This window comes from Eurypyga helias, unplaced genomic scaffold (genome assembly GCF_000690775.1).
Source record: "Eurypyga helias isolate BGI_N326 unplaced genomic scaffold, ASM69077v1 scaffold2744, whole genome shotgun sequence".
In the NCBI taxonomy this organism is placed as follows: domain Eukaryota; kingdom Metazoa; phylum Chordata; class Aves; order Eurypygiformes; family Eurypygidae; genus Eurypyga; species Eurypyga helias.
In genome coordinates, this window is record NW_010248006.1 from 15,667 (window position 1) to 29,345 (window position 13,679).

At 44.9% G+C, this 13,679-nt stretch overlaps 1 protein-coding gene across 1 annotated transcript; it reads right to left on the reverse strand.

Annotated features, from left to right (window-relative positions):
* Positions 1-1,839: 1,839 nt before the first annotated feature.
* On the reverse strand, positions 1,840-13,379 carry HSF2 (heat shock transcription factor 2). Its single transcript, XM_010150895.1, has 12 exons — positions 13,276-13,379; positions 12,933-13,060; positions 12,021-12,145; positions 10,419-10,494; positions 9,074-9,135; positions 8,874-8,958; positions 7,643-7,812; positions 6,141-6,410; positions 5,472-5,577; positions 3,840-3,893; positions 3,164-3,248; positions 1,840-2,791 (listed from the first exon to the last, which is right to left on the reverse strand). The coding sequence occupies exons 1-12, from the start codon at positions 13,304-13,306 to the stop codon at positions 2,502-2,504; spliced, it is 1,482 nt and encodes a 493-aa protein (XP_010149197.1). The 5' UTR covers positions 13,307-13,379; the 3' UTR covers positions 1,840-2,501.
* Between the last annotated feature and the right edge of the window lie 300 nt (positions 13,380-13,679).

Consider the following 13,679-nt stretch of genomic DNA (forward strand, 5'->3'; position numbering starts at 1 on the left):
AGTGTGTTAGCTGAGGCTTTGCAAGCCAAGGAGGGGCTGCCTTTGACGATCCCTGTTGCCTTGATTCCACAGCGAGTCCCGGGCAAGCGTTGTTAGACTCGGAATCGCACGTTTATAGAGTTCGCTGGATGTCTCGCAGCGTTTTGGCACTACAAGCCCAACCTCTTCCCATACCTTTAGCACAGATGTTAAACGGGGAAACCCGCTCCCGCAGCTGCAGGAGCTGATGTCCTCCCTGGTGCTGTTGGGTCCGATGTGTCCTGCTGCGGATGGGAGGATGGAGACCCTGGGAAAAACCATCCTGGTACCAGATGCTCAGCAGCATGTTTTTAAGGCACCTGTTTACAAAGTGCTGCATCTATGTGTTACTTTTTTAAGAAGTGGTTTAAATGGGGTAGCTGTGCTGTAATTTATTGCTGTGTCGTGTGCCTCGTTCTTTCTTGGCCCAGCTACTGTCTTGGAGTCTGCGGGAGCCGAGCGGCGAGAGCTGTGCAGGCCCCTCGGAGGAACTTGTGCAATTAAAATAGCAGCACTGAAGTTCCTCTGACTGCAGGAGGTTTGCATTAACTGGGCCTTCAACAAAAGTGTTTCTTTACCGGATCTGGGGCTCTAAATTTCAAAATCTTTTAATGTATTGGGTATTTTACTTGTTGCCAGAGATGGACTTGAGCCTAGAAAGTCTCGATCTAGGCTCGAGGTACAACATTAATCTTTGATCAAAATACTATGTAGTTCCTGTGCAGTTACAAAACCTTAAATGCTTTTGTGCTTGCTGCTTTGTAACAGAAGTAGGTAAGCTGCGTTATTTATCCCTCACTTGCTACGGCTTGAGACCAGAGCAGCCTGCGTGGGGGTGACCCTCCAGCAGACGTTACCATGGTGTTTGTGTTACTTCCTGTTGCTAATTACTCTCGAGCTTTTCTTTTAAATCTGCACCTAAACACTGACATTTACTTACGGCAGAAGTCTGACATGTCAATCGAATTTGAGATGGTAATGGAAGGCGTAATAAAGGCTTGTAATAATTTGGAGTATGTTGTTACCTTATTAATAAATAAACTGAGATGAAGGTGTCCAGTGACCTCTTTTGCGGCTCGTGCAGCCACCTCCTTGAAAACACAAACGTGCTTCACACTGGGAACTGTGTTCCTACTCCTGCTGCTTTGTGTCCCACCTGGTTAAGTTTGGGTGAAAAGCCCAAGTACCAGTTTCAGTACGGTTTCCCACAACAAGTAACCGGTAGCTGAAGTGGGACAGCTGTGCTGTGAATTCAGCTCCTTGTACAAGTGCCTGGACTCCTGCTCCCAAAAAAGGAAAAGGCATTTTAAATGCACTGCTACAGCTGTGCAAGGTGCTTTTCCTGGTGCATGGAGGGAGTTACTAATATCCAGGGTCTTCCTTCATCCCGCCCAGCAAACTGCCACGCTGCAGCTTTGATGGCAGAAAAGGCCATGTGCTGCGGCTGGCTCACCCTGGATAAGGGGGGGGTGGGGAAGACTTTGCTGCAAGCACCAGTAGAACCACACCTTTTGAGTGGGGGTGGACCTCCTGCCCTGGGAGGAAAGCTACAGCACTGCCAGAGTTTTCAGTTAGAAAACAAAGGAGAAAATGTTTTTGGTGGTGTGTGGGTGTTGTTTTTTTTTTAACTACTGAAGGAAAACACAGTTTGCTGCATTGGCTGCTTGTTTTGGGGGCTTATAAGTAAACCTTGACAATAAGGAATCTGTTCAAGGGCTGTGCATAGAGGCAGACCTCAGTGCGCAGCTCCCACGGAAAGCAGGGGTAAATCCACACACACCCAGGCACACGGAAGAAGAGAGAACCCGTCCCGAGCGTCACACTTAAGTAACATTTATTTTATCAGGGTAGGTGGTCCAAGTTGAATGTACTCATGCAGGCAAGGGGCCCGGCGGCTGTCGAGAGCTTTTCCCCGGTTTGTGCTATGTGTGAGCGCTTCCACTGATGTGAAAGTAAGGCAGAACCAAGATTCAGCAAGGTACAGGCACTTTGTTCCCAGCTCAAGCAGGGAAAAAATAAAAGCCTACATCACATCCTGGTCCCCCCCACCCCAAAAAAGCCTCGTGTTTGTTAAACAAAACGTTGTAAAAAATAGAAAAAAACCAAGATACAGAAAGTCGGTGCTCCCTAGCCATACACTACTAGGTTACGTCATCATAGGTAAGACCAGACGTATAAGAAATAATGTGAAAGCTTACTATTAACAAGTGTTCCGTTACCTGGGATACTCAGCGGGATGGGCAATACCAAGCCTCTGACAGCAATACGGCGACAGTCTGTCTGGCCTGGCATTGCCAACCATGCCTGACAGCTTGGCTAACTGTGCTGTTACACCACTGCCCATAGGAAGCAACGTTGGAAAGGGATTCTAGATTCCATGTTCTCTGCTTACGTCAAACAGTGATTTACAAAAACCTCGTATACCAAACAAGATTCTAAATAAATAGTTCATCTCCGTGGCTATGTACAGAGTCCCCACACCATCAGTTGCCCAGGAACGGCATGTCTGTGTCCATGGGCGCCGGGGCAAGTTCACATAGGTAGAACAGCATGGCTTCGCTCACCTCTGCCTCCGTCAGCGGCTCCAGCCGCACCAGTTTGCTCTGGGTGGGCTCGGGGTCCAGGCTGCCCTCCAGGAGCTGGTCCGCTTCCAGGGGTTTGCCAGCAGAGGAAGGAGTCTCAGCTGTGGAGCTCCCGCTCTCAACGCCGGAGCCTGGGTTCCCATCGAGGAACGCAAGGAGCGGAAACGCAGTGTACTGTATGAGCTGCTTATCTAAGGGAACAGAAATCCCCAAAATAGCATCAGTTTATATGCCCTTCTACGTGCAGAAGAGAAAAAAACCCCGAACCCACCCCACGGAATTTACTGAGAGAATAATAAGGACCGATTGGAGGTGTTTGTTCTAAGCGAGTGCTGAGAGAACGGTCGCGCAGAACACTCATGTACATTCGCCTGCAGAAACACCCGCTTCTCTGCCCCTGGTGCTGTGCCAAAACCCTAAGCAGCACATCAGTCGGGTATTCTGCTCAGGATACTTGCTCATCAGCACAACACAAAACCAGTCGAAGCACCAGCCACCGAGGTGGTTGTCAGAACAATGCCCGTACAACTGTAAAACTCTTTCAACACAACACTGCAACTAACCTGATACCGGCTTCGAGACTTGGGTTTCCGGGGAATCTGCTGGGCCAGCATTATTCTTGGTAGTTTCTATTCCCTTTGTCTCCATCTGGGAAACAAAAGTGAAATCTCAGCCCGGCCGGAAGCCTTCCCCAGTGCCACCAGATGCAGCTGACCAAGCGCTTACAGAAACCCAGCTGTTACTGGGGAAGGGGTGCAGGGGTATCCGTTACCCACGGGAACAGACAGCGGCTGAGAGCATGTGACATGGCTCACCCGAGCAAGAACCAAGCCCAGCGCTCATGCGTGAACACAACAAATTCAAAGCGCTAAACCTTCGCTCTGCCGTTTGCTCTTACGTTTCTTTTCCCGCCAGACAATACAGAGGAAAACGTGCTGACAAAGCATGTACCACGTCTGCGAGCACTAACATCCTGGAGGACACCCAAGCCAAGAGACCGGTACCACGTACAGGTGCTGGCCTCGAGGCAACCCAAGTGTTCAAGGACACGGACGGCGAGCGTGCTTTTCCCTCTTCGGTGTGAAACCTGACAAAGCGCCGCAGCCTTCCTGCTCTCGCCGACACCTTCGCAGCCAGAGCAGGAAGGAAGCGCTGCTATACCAGCAAATGAACCAGCAAAGGATGCATGCAGTCCGCATCTCGCTACTGAGTGCATTCAGCAGCGGGTTTAAGACTTACTTTGGTATTAGTGATGTGATCCGTGGGATTCATCTGCACGGAGGTTGTGAAAAGCTGAGCAAGACAAAACACAGCAAGTTTTAGGCATCTCGATGTTGTTGTTAAGAAGACAAGAACATCACACCCGCACAGGCAAGAATAATCCCCGTACTATGTTTCCACCCTCTGTCAGGATTAGTGTTTATTTACAGGTAGTTACCACTTCTGCAAAGAAAACCTAGCCTGGTAGTGGATTTGGAATTCCATGAACCTCAGTCACAAAGCAACGACTATATTACACCTAACTTAGACTAATGTGGTTTGCTATGGCCCTAAAACACCGATTCCTTCTTAGGCTGCTGCGTGGGGAGCTGCGTGTCCCACGAGGAAGCACACACTGGGATCAGGCCTGCAAGTGACACAGAGTGGAAGGAGTCACCAGTACGTGGGAGAGAGCAGAGCCGCCACCCAGAGGGACCTCAGCTCGGTGCAGGAGGGGCCAGCAGGCGCCCCGTAAAGTTCCACAGCCAAACACGTTCAGGACACGATACTGTCACGTGCTGGCCCAGGGGAAGGGATCAAACGGACGCGGAGCAGCTCCTCAGAGAGAGACCTGGGGGTCATGGAAGACGACGGCCTACCAAGAGCCAGCAGCACGGCCCTGCTACGGGCAGGCACGTGCTGCTACAGGGACAGCAGGGCTCTGGGTCAGGGGAAGCAATTCTTCCTCTCTGCGAGCACCTGAGGCCACCTGGAGAAGTGTGTCCTGCTTCAGGCCTCCCAGTACACGAGTTTTCAAACTGGAGGGTGTCTGGAGGCTCATGACATACAAGAGGCTGAGGGAGCCTGGCTAATCTTGTCTGGAGAGGGCAGGTGATGGAGGACAACTGCGCTCTTCTGCTGTGCCTGCAGAGGGGCTGCAGAGAAGACCAACTCCACAGGAGTGGGGTGGGCACAGGACACCTGACATAAGGAAATTCTTAACGAATTCTTAACATAAGGACATAAGGAAATTCTTAACGAAGCAGAGACAAGGACTGAACAGGCACCCGAGGCGCTGTGGAATCCCCCATCTCTGGAGATTTCAGAATCTGCGTCAACAAGATCCTGGGTGACATGACTCAACTTTCAAGCCGGCCCTGCTCTGAGCAAGGGGGCTGGAACAGACGACCTGCCCAGGCCCCTTCCAACCTAGACCATCCTACTCAGTGTACCTCAGAAGAGAAACTGAGAACACACACCCTCCCAAGAAATAACCTGAAACAGCAGAGAAACCTGCAAAATAAATGCCAGGAGCCTTTTGCTTTCAGAATTCCACAGATGATGTGCTGGGCTATTTCAGAGCGCCAGTATTGATTTAATTGGTGTCTGACTTCATGTGGCAACAAACACAAGCAGTATCTCATTAAGGCAGAGACATTCTGCAATCAAAAACTTCAGTGTTTGCTTCAGCGGTGGTGCAGCACTGGGAATTACACCAGTGCCCCAGAAACACACATTCACAAGTATTTATAGCCTCCTTTTTTTAAAGGGAAGAAAAGAAAAAAACCCACATCTGTTGTGTTTTAAATCTGTGTTTTCAACTGTAACAACCCACACAGTTATTTTCTGCAGCGTATTACCAAAATACTTTTAATAAAGAGTGAAAATTACATCCACCAGGAGATCTGGATCTATGCTGAACTGCCGTCCTGATAACATCGCTTGGAAGTCCTCTAAGCTGCAGTCGATACTGTCAAGGTAATCCAGAAGTTCAACTCTAGAAGACAAATAGGATTTTATTGCTGTATCCCTTAAAAAAGGAAGAAAGACCTGCAGCTGAGCATTACACAGATGTACCAGACGCATCTAAAAACCTCCACCAGAACTAGCACGAACCAAGCCTTTCATTAGAAAGATCCCCTGGGGAATAAAAAAAGGCAACCTTTCAGCTTATTTAGAGGAGAGCCCAAGTGAAGCGGGCAGGTGCTCCAAAAGAGGTATCCCAGCAACCTAACACTCCAACGTGGCGTCAGCAGAGATGCGGACCTTGCAAGCAGGCAGCCCTCCTGAGCCACATCCGCCTGTGAGGGCTGGGCAGCTGAAACCCGACCATTCCAACGATGATGCTCGCAACACCGCGCTGTCAGGCTCCACGCCCCGACCCACTCGCTTCGCAGGGAACATCAGAGATCCCGTCATAAAACAGCAAGATCTTTAGAAACTAGCTAGAATACAGGTGACCTATAAATTTGAAGTTCTCAGTAGAAACTGCTATTCAGTTCTTTTTAATTCAAACAATGAATTCTAGCACTTGAAAGAACAAAAGACCAGAGTACTCACTTCCCAAGCACATTTATGTTCTGTGAGATGACTCCATTCTCGTTGAGTATGGAATCCATCATAGAAACCGGATCTTCTGCAGCTGAGGTTGACTGGTTATTCAGCTGCACAGCACTCGACATGAGTGGGCTTTTATCGTCACTGACAGGGCTGAGGGGATCATTAGCCGGGAGCGCGACTGACTCTGTGCTTTTATCCCCTTGAATTACAGGGGCATATTCTTCTTCGTTATCATCTTCCACAATTACAATATCAGGAAAATTACTACAGCTGTAAGATGAGACAAATGAATTAAAGCATTGCCTACGCTCATTGAATTGGTACTATTCCACAGGTTTAGTTACTTCTCGTTTTGGTCAAACCACTATAAGGAAATAAACTTCTGCTTTTTAATATAAACAAAGCAAGATGCTCTAAACATCTGTTTTCCACTGATGCGGTGCTGTAATGCTCAACACAGTTAATGTCGCTCAAGTCGCAGACACTGTTGTGCAAGACCACAGTAACAACTACTGTAAAGACAGAGGAACACTACAAACAACGATAAGCTCGTATATAAATGTAAAGTAGGTACAAAGCAGAGCAAAGCACGAGGCCATCAAAGCAGTTATCTATTCTGCATCTTTCCTGTTGAACAGAATCAACTCTGGGGCATCCCAACATAAAGAATCTCAGTTGACAGTGTTGTAGGTAATTAACCTCGTTATGCACACCAGGAGGGCAACCTAAAAACCAAAAGTCAGTCTCGAATAATTTGCTTTTCTCCATGCTGCAGCTCTATCTTCATGAAGCTTTTCTACCAGAGAGTGCATTCCCAGACATCAGCTGAACAAGAACTGTTTTACCAGTTCAAGTATAAGCTGGAAATGTCTTTTAAGTTTTAGTCCTTGAGGCACAATACGGGCCCCATCAACGCAACGGAACTCAGGAAGAGAGCTGTCTCTCAATCCCTGGACCAAGTTCCAACTGCCCGTAACTGAAAGATGAACTATTTCTGTCGTGCCAGGTACAGATGGGAAGGAACACAGTCACAAAATACTTGGACTGAAAAAAAAAAACCCAAACCCTGAAATTAACTGGCTTAATAAAGTTCAAAGACCACACCGACACCTGACAACCAGCACATGCAAATTATTCTCCAGGAAAACCTGTAAAAACAAGTGAAGTCCTTCCTGTCTGTATTCATAAACATCACTTGCTTTGTCTGTGGACAAGTAACATAGCGAACAAGAGCGCAGTAAGACGGATTGCTGCTCACTAGCAACAGGCTTTTTCTATCCTCAGCATATTAAAACTCCAACAGCCAATTACCTATTTGGAACAAATTTAGAGGTCAACAAATCAGAACCCAGTGTGAATTCACAGATGAAGCTTCTGTGTGTGCAGGAGTACTGGGTAATTGTGACCGCTTTATTAAAACAAACTATGCAGTGACTCAGATGTCTTGGACACGGACAACACTGAAAGCCAATTATCGACGGAGACTTCTCGAGACTCCTTACTTCAAAGAATCTGGAGTGGTGTCTTCATTTGCTTCTGGTATAACGGGAGGATTTCCTTCATCGCTCATCGGATTTTCTTCATCACCGACATCCTCAGTGACATCATAAATAATGATATCATCTGAAATCTGTTTCCTTTGTTTTAAGCCCTCATTTCTGTTGAGAGGTACCTGAGGGTTATTTTAAGAGAGTCAGGGAACAGAAGGACAATGACCTTCACCATTCTAACAGTTATTATTGGGTCTTACAACACCTCAAATCTGATGAGGTGCAAGAGCTCTCCTACACTTCAGAGACTACAAACTGTTTGTATAGATCTACATTTAACAGAAAAAAAAAACCCCTAAACCCAAATAAACGAACAAGATGGAGATTAGCAGCTACAGAAAAAATGTTTGGCAAACGCTACAGGCATAGAAATAAAACTATACTAGTACTGTCAGCAAAAGCAACAAAAAAGCTGCGACAACAGGACTACACAAGATCTAAAAATATTAAAACGGTGACTGCCATTTAAACAGTACTTTGTTACACAGCTGTTAATTCTAGTACCATGCTACAGCACTCACTCTAACGATGCCCCCCCCCAACCATTATTTGGAGAGCAGAAAACGACTTTCAGTGGCGTGACACATTCAAATGGCACAGGAGCTTGATGTGATTTTGCTGCCTCGCAGAGCGGCAGAGTGGATCCTCGTCACTCTACAGGGCTAGGGGTGCCCAACTCCCAGAGGCCATTCCTAACGGCCCCGTTACAGAAAGTGAACTCTTTTCAGTAGGATCACATAAGAGTCATAGAACCACAGGATGGTTTGGGTTGGCAGGGACCTTAAAGACCATCCAGTTCCAACCCCCCTGCCATGGGCAGGGACACCTTCCACTAGACCAGGTTGCTCAAAGCCACATCCAGCCTGGCCTTGAAGACATCCAGGGATGGGGCATCCACAGCTTCTCTGGGCAACCTGTTCCAGTGCCTCACCAAGCTGTATTTAACATCAAGCTGTATTTAACACACAGGTAACTGGCTTATACATGCTCATACTGAAAAGTGAATGGTCATTACCATGCTTGTCTTCTGAAGGACATACAACATGGCCTGTCCCTTCTAAAAGTTGACAGCTCTCAGTACACAGCTATGTTTTATTCCCCCTAAGACAAACTACTTGATCTGTCTGCCCCCCTCCACTGCCTCCTTCACCATAACCAAGAGTAAACATTAAAGAAAACTTACATGGTGGTTACTGTCAGCTGGTTCTTTCACAATTTTCTGAAATACATTCGACTTTGTAGGTCCGTTAGTGTTCAGAAGTAGAGGCCTAAATCAGAAACAGTAAAGGAAGAAAATCATATCAGTACACTAATTCTTTGGTTTTAGTCAACAAAACATGTCAGGACATTGACTGGACAGGAAGTTTTCACAACCGTATTTACCTCTTGCGTTTCAGGCTCACTAGTTGGTTATTCTGCACCAAGGTAACAATAAATTGTACAATCTACAAGGAAAAGAACACTGTTGTTAGTCACTCTACTCTGCAGTTGTTTCCTCTCAGAGTACCAAGGTATCTTACAGCACAAGACTTCAATAAAAAAATCTGTACATAAACAGCAGAACACTTCTGTATTAACTTCTCTGGAAGTGTTCAAGGCCAGGCTGGATGAGGCTTTGAGCAACCTGGTCTAGTGGAAGGTGTCCCTGCCCATGGCAGGGGGGTTGGAACTAGATGGTCTTTAAGGTCCCTTCCAACCCAAACCATTCTATGATTCTATGATTCTGTAAACTTTCACATAGAACTGTTCAGAAAAGTGAAAAACTGGTAGCACAGAAACCACTGCTGGTCATATCTAAAATAAACAGCTATTCAGTTGCCTGAGAAAGGCTTTTTATGCAGCAGGCAAGAAGAGTAGACTTGTACACTACATCATACAGTACACAGAAAAACATCCAGTACCTCAGACTATTAGAAGGATTTCAATAAGCAGCAGAAGACCTATAGGGGTGTTGACTGTATCTGTAAATAGCAGTTCTGGTGAAAGGCATTTTTGACAGACTCAGAAAAAAATGACACGTACACTTAACAACATTCAAAAGGAAAGGCAGCAATGAAACGATCGACTCTCTTATGTTTTAAATTTAAGAATTAAACATATGTATCTGTCTTGAACAAACCAGCAAAACAAAGATCAGTAAGAGTCGCTGCTACAAGGCTGCTTTCAGTGATGGTATGTCTGGTATGTAAAAAAACAAAAGATCTGACAACTCTTTGTGTTTACCACACTTCTGGTAGATCACACATCTGTTAAACTAAGCTAGGCTACCAATATTATCAGTGGGTTTCACTCAATCATCTGTTCTTCTGGTAACTTCAGAAATATACAGTCAGTGGGTCAGCAGTGAATTTCCAGTACAGAACTTCAATTCCTACAGTAAGGAAGAGTTTTTCCTGAGAACATCCAACACAGAATATTAGTCATCTGACTCCTGAAGTAATAAAAAACAGATGGACCATTTCAAGGGTACCCTAATGAATGATGAACGACGTTCCTGAACCTCTTTCTTTGAAAATGTTTACAAGAGCCTGACCTTATCTTCTGCTCACGTGGTGAAATACACTGAATCTCTGCTTCAGAGAGGTTTGTTCACTGTACACCACCCCGTTGTTTTTTCTATTAAAAAGACACTTCATGACAAAAACGGAAGAGTGAGGGGCAAAGCAAGGTAGAGCCCTCGTTCAGCAGCACTCGCTCACCCGCACACGACACTGGAATGAAGCCTTACCTTCCGGATAACCTGCTGTTGTTGCAAGTGTTTTGCCCTCAGTTCTGCCACTTCCCTCCAAAGGGATTCATTCTCCCTGTTCAAAGGGATGATTTAAAAGTCAAACTCAGACTACGTTTTGAAATATTCATGAAACTGCCATTTTACAAACCTTGGTTGTTCCGGTACTCACTGAAGGAGCTTCAGTGACGAAGGAAAGACAACGTACCACCCTCGTCTCTCGGGCAGTTTCGTTTTCAACACAGATGTATGTCAGAAAAGGAGGAAAATCCCTCCACTGGTGTTTGGGATTTTAGGAAACCTTAAGCTAGGTTTTCAGAAACAGCTGTCTGTATGCAGTGGGATGAAGCCGAACCCTCAAACTGCTCCTACGCCCAACATACAATTAAGAGCACAGTTCCTTCACAAATTTAACAACCGAGGTCAGGGATTCTGAACTTTCTCCATTTTCTCACCAGCTTTATTAACATGTGTGCTCACTGTAAACCATGATAACGTGTTTTGTAGGACTAGGGCTTCTGCTTTCACTCCAGTTTCTACTTCAACCATTCTAAACTCATGGGACAACAGTATGGATGTCAAAGACCAACTATTCTATCTTCTCATCTCTACAAACTGTCCTTAGCAACCAGATGCCATTTCAGCCAAAGTCAGCCCTGCTCTGGGCAGGGATTAGGACCTGGCAGCCTTTTGCAGTTCCTTCCAATCCAAATCCATCTGTGGTTTAAAGAAGGTGAATATGAACATTTTTACTCTAGACTGGCCAGATTCTAATGAAGAATCTTCCTAGAAAAAAATATTCTACCACTCGAGTAATCAGAACTAGAACTGAAGACTAGAAATGACAGCATTTACTTCTTAATACTCGAACTCATCGGTGACCCCTGCCACAGCGGTACGCGATCCTTTACATTCTCAACGCAAGTTAAGGAATCCTGAGGTCAGAGTTACGGGTGAGGTGCTGCGACTGACAGTGCACGAGCTCATGCTTCTCCTGTCTGTAGCTACTTATTTTCAAGGCTTAAGTAATTTGTGACACACATCTTGTAATTACTAAACAGGCAATAATGTAATTCTAAAAATACTCTATTTACATTTGGATTTTTGATTCTGTACCTCCCATTGAGGTAACTAATGAATTTCCTAATTAGATTTCGGAACAGATTTTCATAGGCATTAACTCTTCTGCAATTTTTAGCAGTGAGGGAATGAAGACAACAGGAAAATAAAAAGCAATGAGCAAAGACCTTAATTGCAGTAGCATTATAAGCAATTTATACAAACCAGACTACCTCAGACTAAACACAGTAACTACTACAAACCTGAAGACTTAAACCAGCCTACTTTATGCTAAGAGCCGAGTTGAATATTCAGCCTCAATAGCACTACGGAACTATTATTAAAGGTGTTATTTAACTGCCCATTACTAGACAGTTCTTCCAACACCAATCTCCTATTACTTTCATTGAAATTTATTTTCCTAGAGCAATATTTAAAGTTAGGCAATAAGAAATCAAAAGACAACTAAAATTGGGTCTTTGTCTGATCCCCATTATCAGGATTACTCAATTTTAGGGATCAGTCGCTGATGGAGCGACTTACCTCTTCAAAGCAGACAACCGAGATTCAATAGTCTCTTGTTTAATTTGCACCTTCTGAGCACTACTTATTATTCTGGAGATATCTTCCTGACTTATCTTGTTTTCTTCAGGTCTCGAAGAAGAAACCTTTGAAAGATTAGAATCCAGAAACAACACTTTACTCACTGTTATAACTATAATTCCCTTTGGTGATCAAGTATATTTTCTTCTAGTGTTGATTAACGATGCATTTAAGTTAAAAATAAACCAAGCATCAAACAAAGAATACAGAAACACGCAGCAATGTCCTCTTACAGCTGTCACCACATTAGCTTTAGTTGTTACAAGCATTTATGTACGTTTGGATTCTTCAGGCATTCTCCTAAGAGCCCTAACTCAGTGTTAATAGTTATATCCTTCCCAGCAGAGTTTCACTTGCTGTGTTTCTATTTGATATCTGTATTGGCCTGCTTCACAGTAACAGCAGAGCACATTTCAGAATCCCATTTAGCAGTGTAACAAACGCATTTATAGGTTTGCTCCCTGTTCTCTGGTGGAAAGCGTGACGCTTACAGTAGCTTTATTCTGAAACAAGCCTCGCAAACAAGCAGATCGTTAAATTACTGATGGTAAAGTCAATGCAAGCTCTGCGCTTCTAATACCCACTCTCAAAATGTCGTATTTGCATAACTCGCTCATTTTTGCCACCTGTGTAACTTACTGTAATGACAGCGAAGCAGGTTATATAAAGGAGCCTAGTCAAATCCCCCCAATACCTTTAAACAAGTCAAGATATACATGAAAGCAGTGCAGTTTGTTTCCCCAAACGCCAAACTTACTTGCATTCACAATCCTGCAGTTAAACTTCACGCAAACTTTGCTATTCATTCATACTTACTAGTACAGGTTTTCCACATAGTGAGTTTTCACTAACCTTCCTTTTAATGTGCTCCAGCAAGTCCTCCCGGCCCTGCTTAAAATACGGGTGCTGAAATTCTACCGGACCGTCTCGCTCCAGTTTGACAATCCCAGTATCGACATGGAGAACTTTACGGAAGCCATCTTTAAAAAAACAACAACAAACAAAAAACCCTCTCAAAATCCACATTAAGATATTCAAACTATGCTGTTCCAACTCTCCTGTTACCAGTTTTGAGGATAAGACAGTATCCTATAGTCGCAGAGAACACGAGGCCACTGCTCAAAGGAAACTGCCCTATACCAAAACACGTACAGGATCTAGAATGATGCCAGAAAGCCAAAACCCAAGAACTTACATATGTTTAACTGTCTGACAAAGCTCGCCATGTTGTTGTGCTTGAAGTACTTGGGAAGAATCTCTTTTGCAAATCTCTGTTCATCCAACACCAAGAAACTCTGGCCATTCTAAAATGAGAGAGACACGTTAAGCTACTTAAAGACCTCTGCAGAAAACACGCTGGGTGTTTAGAATTAATCACCAGATAGGAATGTTTCCTTTGTGCAGGCAATACGTAACTGATCTGCTTGCCTACCACTTTCCACAACAAAAAGTGTACAAACCCTGCAGTTGCAAAGCAACAGAGTATTATCAATTTACTTTGTTATCCGTATCTGAAGGGGAGCATCTCTGTTGTTACGCATTGCTTCCTCAAGGTATGAATTAATTGTTTACCAACAGTTACCACAGTTTCACTACAGG

Bases quoted from the DNA above. Each gene is read 5' to 3' on its own strand.
- HSF2 (XM_010150895.1), bottom strand. From the start codon at position 13,306: ATGGCGAGCTTTGTCAGACAGTTAAACATAT. The intron at 8,959-9,073 runs GTAAATACGGTT...TTTCTGATTTAG, and splicing joins GTGAGCCTGAAACGCAAGAG to GCCTCTACTTCTGAACACTA. The intron at 2,792-3,163 runs GTTAGTTGCAGT...CTGTTCCCTTAG, and splicing joins AGTCTCGAAGCCGGTATCAG to ATAAGCAGCTCATACAGTAC.